At 41.8% G+C, this 16,150-nt stretch overlaps 1 protein-coding gene across 4 annotated transcripts in view; it reads left to right on the top strand.

Annotated features, from left to right (window-relative positions):
• Positions 1–16,150, top strand: part of LOC132380951 (membrane cofactor protein-like) — a 53,199-nt gene that overhangs the window by 29,130 nt on the left and 7,919 nt on the right. For 3 of the 4 annotated variants that reach the window (XM_059949970.1, XM_059949973.1, XM_059949971.1), the window contains exons 7-10: positions 534–719; positions 3,558–3,596; positions 5,667–5,745; positions 13,083–13,210. In XM_059949970.1, coding sequence (XP_059805953.1) covers positions 534–719; positions 3,558–3,596; positions 5,667–5,745; positions 13,083–13,191 — 413 coding nt within the window. In that variant the 3' untranslated portion in view covers positions 13,192–13,210. The remainder of the gene's footprint in view (positions 1–533; positions 720–3,557; positions 3,597–5,666; positions 5,746–13,082; positions 13,211–16,150) is intronic. The other variant, XM_059949972.1, reaches the window with a different exon arrangement.

Below are 16,150 nucleotides of genomic sequence, written 5' to 3'. Positions count from 1 at the left end.
CAGAGATTGATCGGTTCTTGATTAGTAAGGGCATCACAGATTGTGGGGAGTAGGCATGAGAATGGAGTTGAGAGAGAAATGTTAAATCAGCCAGGAATGCTGGAGCAGACTCAACCTATTTCTGCTCCTATATCATATGGTCTTACATTAGTGGTGAAAGGTGAGCATCTGATTGTCAGGGCAATACACTGAGTAGTTGAGGTGAAGATTGAACTGACTAGAAGCAGGTTAGGTTTTTGGGAAAAGGCAGCATGTCCGTGACTGAGGAAGGGTGGCACTTCCTCTCAGCAGCTCTGAGGACTGCCAGTGAGGTCCAGCAGCAGAGCACAAAGTTACAGTGGGCATTCTGCTTGAACGGTCTGCATCTGCATGAGATGCTGCTTTTTCATCTGTTTTAGTTTACCAAAGTGTTTTTGTGCCTTTAAGTGCTTTGAATTTAAAATTAATACTTTAATGTTATTATTTTATTCATGTTGTACATGCTTTTGAATGCATATGGATGCCTAACTGCAACAAGTTCTTTATTTTTTCAGGTGTTAAATGTCCACTACCGGATATTCCTGACAATGTTGAATTGGTATCGACACGCAACCTAACTTACAATTATAAGGAACAAATCAGTTTCCAGTGTAAAGAAGGTTATGAGCTGAATGGCAATAATGTCATTGTATGTGGAGAGGACGGCAATTTTTCACCCCCACCACCCACCTGCACAAAACGTGAGTACACATGTCCAAAAACAGTGGGTAAAACTGGATGAAAATTGAGAGTCAGTGTGATTTTAAACAATTGTGTTTTGGTGACAGTTTACCTGCTACTCTTCACTCCTACAAACTGAAAAATTCAGCTTCTGAGATTCAAGAATAAAATGAGTAGGTTATGTTTCAAAATGAAACCTATTATTGCTTTTATGTCACAAAAATGCAGACTGATAACGAAAGTTCCACAGATGCTGGAAATCCAAAATACATGTGGTATCTGTGAAGAAAGAAATACCAAGGTTTTGCAGCGTGTAACCAAGGTGTAAATAGTGATATGTCACGGGGATCTAGCCAAAACTTCAGCATTTAGCAATTCATAGGGGATTTGAGTTACAGGAAAAGTTGGAATTGGTTAGGACTTTCGGCACTGGAGAGCAGGAGGGGAGATATATATATATATCTCCCCTCATATATATAGGATAAATGAAAGCAGGATTTTTCCACTGAGATTGGGTGAGGATTTCCACTTTGGGAGAGCGTACAGAGGATGCATGTTGCAGTAGGGAACTTTTAACTCCATCTCTTGCCACTCAGATATTTAGTTTTAAGATGCGTCCACTCACTTCAAAAATTATGACCTTGGTATAATTTTAGCCATTTCATTCTGAGTAAAGTCTCTGGCTATTCACTCTATAAGAGGCATGAATCATCTTGTACGTGTTGATCAAGTTGCTCTCATCGACATATCTTCTGAAGAGAAGCCCTAGCTCCCTCAACCTATATTCATACGACATGTTCTCCAATCCAGGCAGTGTTTTGGGAAAGCTCCTCTGCATTCTTCCCATAACGAGGCAATCAGAATTGAACTGAGTCCACAAGATACAGGAGCAGAATTGGGCCATTTGGCCCATTGAGTCTGCTCCACCATTTCATCATGACTGATCCAATTTTCCTCTTGGCCCCAATCTCCTACCTTTGTCCCCGTATCCCTTCATGCCCTGACCAATCAAGAATCTATCAACCTCTGTATTAAATATACATAAAGACAGGGTGTGAAAGGTTATGGGGAGAAGGCTGGAGATTGGGGTTGAGAGGGAAATGGATCAGTCATCATGAAATGGCAGAGCAGAGTTGATGGGCTGAAAGGCTTAACTGCTCCATTGTCTTGTGGTCTATCATCTCTGTGGGATTACCGAGTGAGGCAACCAAAGTCTGCAGAAGAACTGTGGCAAGTTCCTCAAGATGTTTGGAACAACCTACCGGCCCACTTTCTTCTAAAACTGCACAACATGTACCTAGGAGAATTGATGCAGTTTTAAAGGCAATGGGTGGTCACACCAAATATTGATTTGATTTACTCTAGACAATAGGTGCAGGAGTAGGGAGTAGGCCATTTGGGTTTTTGAGCCAGCACCACCATTCACTGGGATTGTGGCTGATCATCCACAATCTGTGCCCGGTTCCTGCCTTCTCCCCATATCCCTCGATTCCGCTATCATTAAAAGAGTTTAGTTTTTGTAAACTATTTACTGTTCTTTATAGTAATTTTTTTGATTTCATCATTTTTGAAAGCAGCTTTTACTGTAAAGAATTTTTTACCTGCTTAAGACTTTTGAACAAAACTGTAGTGGTCATTCAGAAATTTTAAGTTGGTGGGGAAGAAGTTGTTCCTAACACATTGACTATGTGGCATTTGTCGTATTTATTCTCCCCCAACTTCTGCATCACTACCCGGCTCCCCCTTCCTGTACACCCCCTGCACCACCACCTTGAACCATTATTTTCCCTGAATGTCCCTTGTAGTTTTTCCACCAGCATCTCAGTTCATTTAGTGGAGTGAACCTGTTTGCTCGGCATATTGCAACTGCGTCTTCAAGCTGACTTCCTGCTCTTCAGAATCAGAATCATGTTTATTATCACCAGCATGTGTCATGAAATTTGTTAACTTAGCAGCAGCAGTTCAATGCAATACATAAAATAGATGAAGAAAAAATAATATAATAAGTAAATAAATCAATTACAGTGTGTGTATACTGAATGGATTAAAACTCATGCAAAAACAGAATATATATTTTAAAATGTGAGGTAGTGTTCACGGGTTGAATGTCCATTTAGGAATCGGATGGCAGAGGGGAAAAAGCTGTTCCTTAATCGCTGTGTGTGCGCCTTCAGATTTCTATACTTCCTTCCTGATGTAACCAGTGAGAAAAGGGCATGTACTGGGTGCTGGAGGTTCTTAACAATGGACGCTGCCTTTCTGAGACACCGCTTCCTAAAGATATCCTGGGTACTTTGTAGGCTTATAGTAGCACCACCCCCCTCATACCAAATCGTGATGCAGCCTGTTAGAATGCTCTTCATGGTATATCTTTAGAAGTTTTTGAATGTTTTTGTTCACATACCAAAGCTTTTCCACTGATCTCTGCTACTGTACATCGTCTCTTCCGATTCTGTGCTTTCAACAAGGTTAATTCTGCATGTTTATAGCATCTTTCATCCCTTTGCAAGATACTTTACGGTCGGTCATCTCACTGCCTTGCTGGAATTGCATTACTCGAGAGGCAATGACGGAATAGTCAAAAGAACTTCAGAAAGGAAAAATGCAGAGCATTCTCTGCAGGCCCGTCTAGACATGGTCTGTACGCCTTGTGCTTTTTTTTTGTGTCTTGCATGCCAGGGTGACTGGGTACTGACAAAGTGTCATAGATCTGAAATGTCAAGCTGTAATCCTCTTCCCACAGATGCTGCACTTCTTGTTTTTATTTTAGATTTCCAGCTTCTGCAGTTTTTTGTATTTTTCACTTTCTTGTGTTTTTTGACTGCTGTTTTGTTAACCTTAATACTATTCCTTTACAGCTCCTGAATCCATTCCTCTATATCAAAAAATACTCTATGGTAAGTCAGAAAATTGAATAATTCATGCTTTTATCTTATGTGCATTTTTATTGACAGCAATAAACATGCACTAATATTTACAGAAAATGATGACAATTGAAACCCTTTAAGGGTGTAAATGAGAGGTTTTTTTTGTGAAGAGGGCAATGGCAGTAATTGAGCAACACACACAAAATGCTGGGGGAACTCAGCGGGTCAGGCAGCATTGATGGAGAGGAGTAAATAGTTGACACTTTGAGCCAAGACCCATCATCAGGACTGGAAAGGAAGGGGGAAGATACCAGAATAAAACAAGTGGGGAGGAGTGGAAGGCAGGCAAGCTAGGAGATAATAGGTAAAGCCAGGTGAGTGGGAAAGGTAAAGGGATGGAGAGGGAGGGATCTGATGGGAGAGGAGAGTGGACCATAGGTGAAAGGAAAGGAGAAAGGGGGAGGTGATAGGCAGGTGAGAAGAGGTAAGTGGCCAAAGTGGGGACTAGAAGAAGAAGGGAGGGTAGTGGTAAATGAGAGTATTTTTGAATCGAGGGCTCTGGTGATAAATGTGAGTATTTTATTCTGATGACCGTCCCTTGTTCCTCCTCGTCCCTTCTACTCACATAGACATCTGGTCTCGGTGATCTGAGACAGCCCAACATCCACAGATGTCCTTCGTCGTCCATCATGTTGCTGGACTCTGAATGTCTTTCATCCCATGTCCATATTGCTGGCCTTCAAACATTGTGGAGGCTTGGCCTCTAACCTCTTCACATTCCTGTCCCAAAACTTAATCTGGCCTCTAAACTCTAACCTGACCCCTAACTCCCCTCTCTCTACCCAAAACCATCATTACAAACCAAACCATTGCTGCTCCAGAGAAAGCAATCCAGGTGTGTCCAACCTCTTGTAGCTAATATTCTCTAAATTCTCTTCACCTCCAAAGGATCCACATCTTTGCTATACTCTACAGTTTACATTCTGATACCATATCAGGATCTCGGGATCCAAGTTCATAGCTCTCTGACAGTGGCTGTCCAGGTTGGTAGGATGGTTAAGAAAGCACATGAACATGCTTGCCTTTATTAGTCGAGGCATTCAGTTCAAAAGTCAGGAAGTTGTGTTGCAGCTTCAGAAAACACTGGTTCGGCCAGGGTGCTGCATACAGTTCTGGACACCTGATTCTTGGAAGAATGTTGAGGTTTGAGAGGGAGCAGAAGAGATTTACCAGGATGCTGCTTGGATTAGAAAGTTTGAGCTGAAATGAGAAGTTAGACAAACTTGGACTGTTTTCTCTAGAGCAGCAGAGGTTGAGGGGAGATCTGACAGAAGTTTGTAAGGTTAGGAGAGGCATAGATGGAGTAGCCAGTCAGTATCTTTTTCCCAGTGTTGAAATGCCTAATACCAGAAGGCATGCATTTAAAATGAGTGGGTTAAGTTTTAAAGAAGAATACCAGGGTGGGGGTGTGTGTTCTCATTGAGTCCTATCAAATATTGAAAGGACTGGATAGGGTGGATGTTTCCTTTGGTGGGTATATCCAGAAATGGACGTCTTAGCTTCAAAATTGAGGAGCTATCTTTTAGAACAGAAGTAAGGAGAATTTTTTTTTTGTCCAGAGCAGTGAATCTGTTGAGTGGTCTGCAACAGATTGTGGTGGAGGCCAAGTCCGTGGGTATACTTAAGAGGCCTGTGGGTATATGGGCTGAACTGCTAGAGGATTATACCTGATTGAGGCAGCTACAATTACCTTTGAACATCTGCATACATGATAGGTTTGTATTGCTATGGGCCTCACTTTGGCAAATGGGATTAGCTGAGGTTGGCACTTTGTTCGGCACCGACAGGTGGGGCTGAGGACCCGTTTCTGTGTCGTATAGCGATTGCAATGAGATTCATGGACAAGGCACTTTTGGCTAACGTGGTTAACGAGAGAAATCGGTGGTTCCCCTTCAAGCAAAGAGAAAGGAGAGTTATGTTTGTTGTCAGACTTGGCAGAAACTCTAATTACCTCTCACAGCTACTAAGGTGAGAGTTGAATTTTGTCCAAGTCTTTACTGATAATGCCAATCTAACATTGTGTTTAATCTTCTTTTATAGGGGTACTTGCTGTAGTTGTTGTTATTATTATACTACTCGTGATAGGCTGTTTATACAAAAGATATAGCTCAGGTGGAAGGTAAGTTGTGTTTTATATTTTATTGATTTATATATTAGATGCTGAATTCTATCTTGTGCTCTAATTTCACCACAGTCCACTCCTTTTAATGATTTAATTGTCTGCTGAAAATTCCATTCAGATTTACAGAAAGGAGAATTGGAAATGGGAGTCTGAACTGGTTTTGATATTTGAAAAATCTTTGAATTGATGTGATTGTTCACACATTGTTATGCACTCTGCTCAACATAACAGGACATCTTGCAGACGTGATTAACTTCCTTAAGCTGTGATGTAACCTTGTGTTCTCCCATCATTTATCATATTAAAGCTCAGCACCATCACCCCCTTGATTCTGTATAGGGCCAAAGTCAACCCTGGCTACAATGTTCAGTGTCCTTAGACAGTGAATTGTATGTGGACGTGCAAGCCACTCCCCTCTCTTTGTGTAAAGCGACCCCATTTGAAAAAGGAGTAGTTGGAGAATATCTTCTGCAGGAAATGAGGCTCCTAACATCCAAAAATGTTCATGATGGACATGGGCAGGTTCGGAGATTGAGACTCTGCAGTCCTCTTGAGTAAAGACTTTCATTTGGGTTATCTGCCACTCTCTGGGTTAAACATTTTTCCTGCTGAATTACCTTCCCTTTGAGTCTATAGCCCTGGGTTACATCTAACATGGGCACAGGAACAAACCCTCCGGTCTACTGCAATGTCCACGTTCTTTCTTTTTCCTGCATGTTCATGTGCCAATCTGGAGCCTCTTGATGGCCTCCACCATATTCACCTCACCTCCATCCCAGGCCCGTACCAACTATCTGGGTAGTAAAAAAAATTGCCCCTGCACATGTCCTTTCCCCTTGTCCCTTCTCACTTTAAAAGTATGCCTTCTAGTATTAGAGCTGTTGACCCTCAGCGAAAGATATTGTCTTATCTTTTCTATATATGCTTCATCTTATATCCCTCTATGAGATCTCCTTAGAACCATAGAACATTACATCACAGAAACAGGCCTTTTGGCCCTCCTTGGCTGTGCCGAACCATTTTTCTGCCTAGTCCCACTGATCTGCTCCTGGCCCATATCTCATCCATGTACCTGTCCAAGTTTTTCTTAAATGTTAAAAGTGAGCTCGCATTTACCACTTCATCTGGCAGCTCATTCCACACTCCCACCACTCTCTGTGTGAAGAAGCTCCCCCTAATGTTCCCTTTAAACTTTTCCCCCTTCATCCTTAATCCATGTCCTCTGGCTTTCTTCTGTCCTAGCCTCAGTGGAAAAAGCCTGCTTGCATTCGCTCTATCTATACCCATCATAATTTTATACACCTCTATCAAATCTCCCCTCATTCTTCTACGCTCCAGGGAATGAAGTCCTAACCTATTCAACTTTTCTCTGTAACTCAGTTTCTCAAGTCCCTGCAACATCCTTGTAGACCTTCTCTGCACTCTTTCAACCTTATTAATATCCTTCCTGTAATTTGGTGACCAAAACCGCACACAATACTTCAAATTCAGCCTTGCCAATGCCTTATACAACCTCACCATAACATTCCAACTCTTATGCTCAATACTTCGATATATAAAGGTCAATGTACCAAAAGCTCTCTTTACTACCCTATCTACCTGTGACGCCACTTTTAGGGAATTTTGTATCTGTATTCCTAGATCCCTCTGTTCTACTGCACTCCTCAGTGCCCTACCATTACCTTGTATGCCCTACCTTGGTTTTTCCTTCCAAAGTGCAATACCTCACACTTGTCTGCATTAAACTCCATCTGCCATTTTTCAGCTGACTTTTCCAGCTGGTCCAAATCCCTCTGCAAACTTTGAAAACCTTCCTCACTGTCCACTACACCTCCAATCTTTGTATCATCAGCAAATTTGCTGATCCAATTTACCACATTATCATCTAGATCATTGATATAGATGGCAAATAACAATGGACCCAGCACTGATCCCTGTGGCACACCACTAGTCACAGGCCTCCACTCAGAGAAGCAATCCTCCACTACCACTCTCTGACTTCTCCCTTTGAGCCAATGTCTAATCCAGTTTACTACCTCTCCATGTATACTTAGCGACTGAATCTTCCTAACTAACCTCCCATGTGGGACCTTGTCAAAGGCCTTACTGAAGTCCATGTAGACAACATCCCCTCTGCCATGCTGCTCCAGGGGAAAAAAAACAAAGTTTGTCCAAACTCTCCTTGTAGCACATGCCCTCTAATCCAGGCTGCATCCTGGTGAGCTTCTTCGGCACCCTTTCCAAAGCCTCGACGTCATATTGTGGGGCGACCAGAACTGAATGCAATACTCCAGGTGCAGCCTTATGAGTTCAATAAGGCTGCAACATAACTTCCTAATTCCATTCCTTGATTAATAAAAACAAGCTTGCTGTGTGCTTTCTTCATCACTGTATGAACCTGTGTCGCCACTTTCAGGGAGTTATGAACCTAATGTCCCTCTACTCCTCAATAATGGCCTTGCCATTATTAAATGTAAATTATTCTTTACATTTGATCTCCCAAAGTGAAACACTTCACATTTGTCTGGGCTAAACTTCATCTGCTATTTCTCAATCCATATCTACAGTTGATCTATATCCCATTATATCATTTAGCAGTCTTCTACACTGTCCGCACAACCAAACTTCAAGTCATTTGCAAACTTACAAATCCACCCATATGTCTTTAAATCCAGGTCATATACAAGAACATTGTTGATTAAGTTCCTAGGACCTGATGGGATATATCTAATAAATCTGTCCCAGTACAGATCCCTCTAGAACACCATTAGTTATAGGACTCCAGCCAGAATAAGCCCTATTGACTGCTACACTTTGCCTTCTGTGGACTAAATTTTGAATCCAAATGGCCAATGCACCATGGAGCCCATGCATCTTAATCTCAATATCAGTAAGGCCAAAGGACTGATTGTAGACTTCAGAAAGTGTAAGGCAAGGGAACACACACCAGTCTGCATAGAGGGATCAGGAGCGGGAAGAGTGAGCAGTTTCAAGTTCCTGGATGTCAGTATCTCTGAGGATCTAGCCTGGACCCAACAAATTGATGTGACTACTTTTTATTTGGAGTTCGAGGAGATTTGGTATGTCATCTAAAACTCTTGCAAATTTCTATAGTTGTACCATGGAGAGAATTCTAACTGACTGTGTCATTGTTTAGTATGGGGGGAGCCACTACACAGGATCAAAGTAATCTGCAGAGATCTGTAAACTTAGCCAGCTCCATCAGTGGCACTAGCCTCCATTGTATCCAGGACATCTTAAGGAGTGACCCCTCAAAAAGGCAGTGTCCAGCATTAGGGATACCCATCGGCCAGCTCATGCCTTGTTCACGGTTTTTTACTTATTATAATTTATTGCACTTGACGAAGGCAAACAAGGGTAGACATTGCACAGTGAATGGTGGGACACTGAGCTATGCAGTAAGACAGGGGATCTGGAAATACTGATCCATAATTTCTTCAAAATGCTGCATAGGGCCATAAAGACAGCTTTTTGAATTAAAGTATTGAGTGCAGAAGTTGGGATGTTGAAGTTATATAAAATACTGGTGAGGCTAAATTTGGATTATTTTGTGTAGTTTTGGTCACCTACCAACAGGAAAAATGTCAATAGGATTGAGGCATTTGAGAGAAAATTTACAAGAACTTTGCTGGGACTTGACATGAGTTATAGGGAAAGGCTGAATAGGTTAGTAGGACTTTATTTCCCAGAGTGTAAGAATGAGAGAAGATTTGATAGAAAATTACAAAAAATATGAAGGGCAGAATTAATGCTGAGGTTGAGTGAGACCAGAGCTAGAGGTCATAGTTTTATGGTGAAATGTGGAATATTTAAGAGGAACCTGAGGGGGAAATTCTTCACTCAGTAGTGGGAGTGTGGAATGAGCTGCCAGTGGAAATGATGGATGCAGACTCAGTTACAACATTTAAGGGAGATTTGGTAGGTACATGGATGAGAGAGCCATGGCGGGCTGTGGTCCAGGTGCTAGGAGGAAACAGACGGTCATGGACTAGATGGGCCAAAGTACTGTGGGGTTCTGTGACACTACCTGCTTAGTTAGCTGGAAATGCCCATTAACGGAATCAAGGAACATAAGATCAAAGACATAGGAGCAGAATAAAGCCATTTGGCCCATCTAGTCTATTCTGCACTTGATCATGGCTGATGATCTTCCCTCTCAGCCCCATTCTCCTTGTAACCTTTGATGCTCTTTTACTACTCAAACTTTCCAAGGCGCAAATCCATGGTCTCATGAGACTAACGGAGGCCTACACACACTGATCAAGGAATTATCAGCCTCCGTTTTAAATATTAACCAATGACTTCACCTCTATAGGTGCCTGTGACAATGAATTCCACAGATTCGCCACTCTGACTAAAGAATCCTCCATCTCTGTTCTAAAGAGACAAAGATGAGGAGGCCTTGTATTCGAAGGCTGTGCTCTCTGGTCCTCGGCTCTCCCAATATAGGGAAACGTATTTGAGACAAATATTCAGCAGTAATGCGTGCAAGTGGCAGAACATTTACAGGATTTCCTTGAATACAGAACAGAGTATATCTGCCAGACAGGACACACGGTAGAAACCCATATTAAGGAGCACAGGAGGTAAACTAGAGAAATCGGCGGTAGAGGAACACTGTATTCACAATTGACTGCACAATACCACTGTGCCACACTAATGGCTTTTGGAACCGCCTGGTGAAGCAAGCCATTGAAGTAAAACTGGAGAAAAATAATTTTAACAAAGACAAAGGTGTTGCCCTAAGCAAGGATTATAATTTGATTGTAAACAAGGTGGGACAGAGGAAACCTGTTTGGATGAGGACAAACCAATCAGGAGGAACAGACAACGAGTGGAAGCCCGAGAAGAGTTTATTCATCATATATGCTGGGACAACACTATATCATTTTTGGCAGAGCATGTTTGAAAGGTTGAATGTGGATTTCTCATGTTCCTTGGTTCTTCAACTACTGCAGAGTCTTGCCATCTTCAGAAGTTTTCTGATGACTCTGCCATAGTTGGATGCATCAGCAAGGGAGATGAGGCTGAGTACAGGGCTAAGATGGGGAAACTTTGTCACATGGTGTGAGCAGAATCATCTGCAGCTTAATGTGAAAAAGACTAAGGAGCTGATGGTGGACCTGAGGAGGACCTAGGCACTGGTGACCCCAGTTTCCATCCAAGGGGTCAGTGTGGACATGGTGGAGGATTACAAATACCTGGGGATATGAATTGACAATAAACTGGACTGGTCAAAAAACACTGAGGCTGTCTACAAGAAGCGTCAGAGTCGTCTGTATTTCCTGAGGAGACTGAGGTCCTTTAACATCTGCCGGACGATGCTGAGGATGTTCTACGAGTCTGGTAACCAGTGCTATCATGTTTGCTGTTGTGTGCTGGGGCAGCAGGCTGAGGGTAGCAGACGCCAACAGAATCAACAAACTCATTCGTAAGGCCAGTGATGTTGAGGGGTGGAACTGGACTCTCTGATGGTGGTGTCTGAAAAGAGGATGCTGTCCAAGTTGCATGCTATCTTGGACAATGTCTCCCATCCACTCCATAATGTACTGGTTAGGTACAGGAGTACATTCAGCCAGAGACTCATTCCACCGAGATGCAACATTGAGCGTCATAGGAAGTCATTCCTGCCTGTGGCCATCAAACTTTGCAACTCCTCCTTCAGAGTGTCAGACACCCTGAACCAATAGTCTGGTCCTGGACTAATTTCCACTTGGCATTATTTACTTATTATTATTTAATTATTTATGGTTTTATATTGCTATATTTCTACACTATTCTTTGTTGGTGCGACTGTAACAAAACCCAATTTCCCTTGGGATCAATAAAGTATGTCTGTCTGTCTTGAGTTCTTTCTCATCATCATCAAGTGCCATGCCCAGTTTGAGCTCTGACTGCCATGACCCACACACTCCTGTTTCAGGTCAGTGGATCTATTTGTTGGTATTCATTTCAGGTTCTCTGGCTGCTGTCTCCATTATCATTTGTCTTTGCCTTCCACTTGCTTTCTTCCCTTAAGTCTCTCCCATAATTACCATGCATTCTAACTCCTCTTTCCTAATCACATGTCCAGTGAAGTTACTTTTCATGATCTCATACATTATTTCTCTTTTTGTGCTTGCTCTGTTCATGACATCCTTGTTAGATAGTTGTTTAGTCCATGATATCCTTTGCATCCTCCTCAAAAACCACATCTCTGCTGCTTCAATTCATTTCCTCATGTTATTAGGTATTGTCCAACATTTTGAGCCATATTACACAACTGGATAACCACAACATTTCAGAACTCTGAGGCGGGTTTTCATGCCTAGTTTAGTGTTGGTCAGTGTACTCTTCATTGTCGTAAAGGTATCTTTTACCATCCCTATTCTTCTTTTGATGTCCATGTCGCACCTGCCATCTGATGTCACCCAGCTTCCTAAGTAGCAAAAGTTCTGTACTTGTTTTATGTCTTCCCCGTTTATTCTCAGCCTGCAGAGAGGATTTTCCTTCTTGGATATCACCATACATTCTGTCCTTTTGCGATTGATAGATACAGGTTTCCCCCGCTATCCAAAGGTAGAGCGTTTCTATGAAACCGTTTGTAAGCTGAAATGTTGTAAAGCGAAGAAGCAATTACCATTAATTTATATGGGGAAATTTTTTGAGCGTTCCCAGACACAAAAAATAACCTACCAAATCATTCCAAATAACACATAAAACCTAAAATAACACAAACATATAGTAAAGGCAGGAATGATATGATAAATATACAGCCTATATAAAGTAGAAATATTGTATGTACGGTGTAGTTTCACTTATCAGATAGGGAAGACAGCGAGCCAAAATTGATTTGGAGAAAAAGAAATCAGCACATACACGCATCCGCACACAACTCCCCGCACGAGGCTTCACAGTCATGGTAGTCTTTCTCAGGGTAAACACACGTATAAAGCAGACATCTTTTTTTCGTAAAAGCGAAAATCAGCTTTGGTTAGCGAAAACGGGTACTAATGTAGGTCTTTTGTAACAGCAAGCTGTCGTAAAGTGAATGTTCGAAAAATGGCAGCCACCTGTAGACCTATTTTTGCACTTTCTTCAACAATTGTATAAATTAAGTTTTGTAGTTTTTCCTCCGCACTTGCAATTAACAGTGTCATCCACATATCTGAAATTATTGATGTTTTCATCGCCAACATTGATTCCCAAGATGTCTCTTATTATTTTGTAATATTGACTGTACACATTAAACAAATCAAGGGAGAAAACACATCCTTGTCTACGCCTCTCTTAATTTTCATAAACTGACTCACTTCTCCATCTATTCTTAACAGCGGCAGTGTTTTTCCTTGCCTGACAAAAAACAAGAAAGGAGACCCTGAAAGTGGAGAGGCACATTCCAATCAGATGAAGCCCCTTGCAGCTGCTGAAGGGGCAAAGTAATACACTTTTTTTTTAAAAGGTATTGATTTTATATCTCCATCAGTGATTTGGGAAAAATTTAATAATTTAAAAGCACTTGTTCAAAGAAGGTTAGTCAGGCTAGAAGGCTAGAAGTCTGATCATCATCATCGTTATCATGTAGCAACTGTGCGATCGTGGTCTTTGACTATGATTGTTCTTGGCAAAGTTTTTCTCAGAAGTGGTTTGCCACTGCTGCCTTCTAGTCAGTGTTTTTACAAGATAGGTGGCCACAGCCATTATCAGTACTCTTCAGAGATTCTCTGCCTGGTGTCAGTATTCGCAGAACCAGGACTTGTGATCTGCACCAGCTGCTTATACGATCATACACTTCCTGCACCCATGGCTTCATGTGACACTGATCAGGGTCTAGGAAGGTGTTACACCTTGCTTAATGGTGACCTGCAAGCTAGTGGAAAGGAGGGAGCACCTTGCACCTCCTTTGTGAGATACTGATCACCTTCCTGCTGGTCAGAAAGAGAATTTAATCCAGAGGTTGAGGATAGTACACTAGGGCCAATGCCTCAAGGCAACAGGAAACATTCTGATGTGTTGAGGTCTTGGGTCCTTTTTTATATTTTAAAAAACATTTGGAGTTGTGAAAGTGAAATATTGCCAGTACTGGAAAACCTTTTCTGATGCACATAAAGATAGACTGGTGGGTCCTCGTGCAGGATTCCCTAAAGGTTAAGTTGCAGGTTGAGTATGTAGTGAAGAAGGCAAATGCAGTGTTAGCATTCAATTCAAGAGGACTAGTATGTTATAGCAAGGATGTATGCTGATGCTTCAAGGTATTGATCAGACTGCTCTTGCAGTGCTATGAGCAGTTTTGCACCCTTTATCTGAGAAAGGACATGCTGGCATTGGAGAAGATCCAGATGTAGTTCACAAGAATGATCCTAGGATTAAAAGGATTAACATATGGAGAGAGTTTGGTGGCTATGGGCCTGTACTCGCTGGAGTTTAGAAGATTAAGGAGGGATCTTATCAAATTGCCACAGGTGACGGTACAGGCTAAGTTGTTTGGTGTACTTTAAGAGGAGGTTGATAGGTTCTTGATTAGTAAGGGTGTCAAAAGGCAGGAAAATAGGATTGAGGGGATAGTAAATCATCCACAATCACATGGCGGAGTAGATTCGATGGGTTGAATAATCTAATTCTCCCTTTTATGGTTAATTTCCTTGGAATGAAGAAGATGGAGAGAATATTTGATTGAATTGCACAAAATGACATTGGGTCGGGGTAGAGTGGCCAATCGGCCAAGCATAAAGGGGGAGACAAAGGAAAACCAGTTTCATTGAAAGGGTAGTAGTGATCAGGAGGGGTAATAGGAAGAAGCACCTGCCGTACCTAAACAGGACTTGGATGTATATGTGAGAAAGTGTATCCTGAAGTGATGTGAGCCCAGTGTTGGAAGGTGGGTTAACACTGGGAAGCCCTTTCTGGCACAGACTCAGTAGCAAAGTACCCTTTCTCTGGCTCAAGTCGCAGGCAACATAAGGTGGTTATGAACTGGATAATTAGTTAAATAAGAAGTTTAGAAGGTGGAACAATAGTTATGCCAACCATGATACTAATCTAATGCCACCTGCCTGCACATGGCCCATATCCTTCCATTCCCTGTCTGCTCATGTGACTAAATGCCTCTTAAACATTGTATCTATTGTATCTGCTCCTACCACCACTCGTGGAAATGGGTTTCAGCACCTACCATTGTGTGTATTTAAACAAAATACTTGCCACTCCATCAGAGTCAGGTTTAATATCACCAACGTACAGTAGGAAATTTGTTGTTATGCTCCAGTAGTACAATACAATACATGATGATAAAAAACTGTAAATTACAGTAACTATATGTGTGGGGAAAAGACTTGCTATCCTCCTCATCTATGACTATCACAATTCTATAACTCACCCCTCATTTTCTTGTGTCCTAAGGAATGAAGTCCTCACCAACTTCAGGATTTCACAGATTACATTAAACTTAACTCTTGAGACTGCAACTGTGGAGTGTCATTGTTGAATTTCTGCTTTTTATTTAAAATAATTTAGGTTTGCAGAGTTGATTTTCCTAGTGGAAAATGAGTGATATTACTCCTTAGCTTTACCAGTTTTAGTTGACTCTGTGACTTAGAACTCGGTGCAGTACAGCACAGGAACAGGCCCTTTGGCTCACAATGTTGTGTTGAACCAATTAAATTAATAGTCAATGGTCAACTAAATTACTCCCTCCTGCCTGCACAATTTTGATATCCCTCCATTGTCCTCACATTCGTGTGCCTTCTAAATGTCTCTTAAAAGTTTCTGCCACTACCACCATCACAGGTAGCACATTCTAGGCGCTCAGCAGTGTGTTTTTAAATGAAACTTGTCCCACACACCTCCTTTGAAATGACTCTCTCACCCTAAATCAGAGGTTCACAACCTGGGGTCTATGGCATAAATGTATACTTTCTGGTATTAGACATTTCAACCCTGGGGAAAAGATGCTGTCTGTCTACTCTATTTTTGTCTCGCATAATCTTATAAATCCCTATCAGAGCACCGCTTAGACTTTTGAAAGCTACTTAACTAAGCACACACAAAATACTGGTGGAATATAGTGTACCTGGACTTCCAGAAAGCTTTTGATAAAGTCCCACATAGGAGATTAGTGGGCAAAATTAGGCCACGTGGTATTGGGGGCAGAGTACTGACATGGATTGAAAATTGGCTGGCTGACAGGAAACAAAGAGTAGTGATTAACGGGTCCCTTTCGGAATGGCAGGCTGTGACCAGTGGGATACCACAAGGTTTGGTGCTGGGACTGCAGCTGTTTACAATATACATTAATGATTTAGATGAAGGGATTAAAAGTAATATTAGCAAATTTGCTGATGACACAAAGCTGGGTGGCAGTGTGAAATGTCAGGAAGATGTTATGAGAATGCAGGGTGCCTTG

Source organism: Hypanus sabinus, chromosome 25, assembly GCF_030144855.1.
Source record: "Hypanus sabinus isolate sHypSab1 chromosome 25, sHypSab1.hap1, whole genome shotgun sequence".
Lineage (NCBI taxonomy): Eukaryota > Metazoa > Chordata > Chondrichthyes > Myliobatiformes > Dasyatidae > Hypanus > Hypanus sabinus.
The sequence above is the reverse complement of the archived record's forward strand: the minus strand, read 5'-3'. Positions and strand labels throughout refer to the sequence as shown.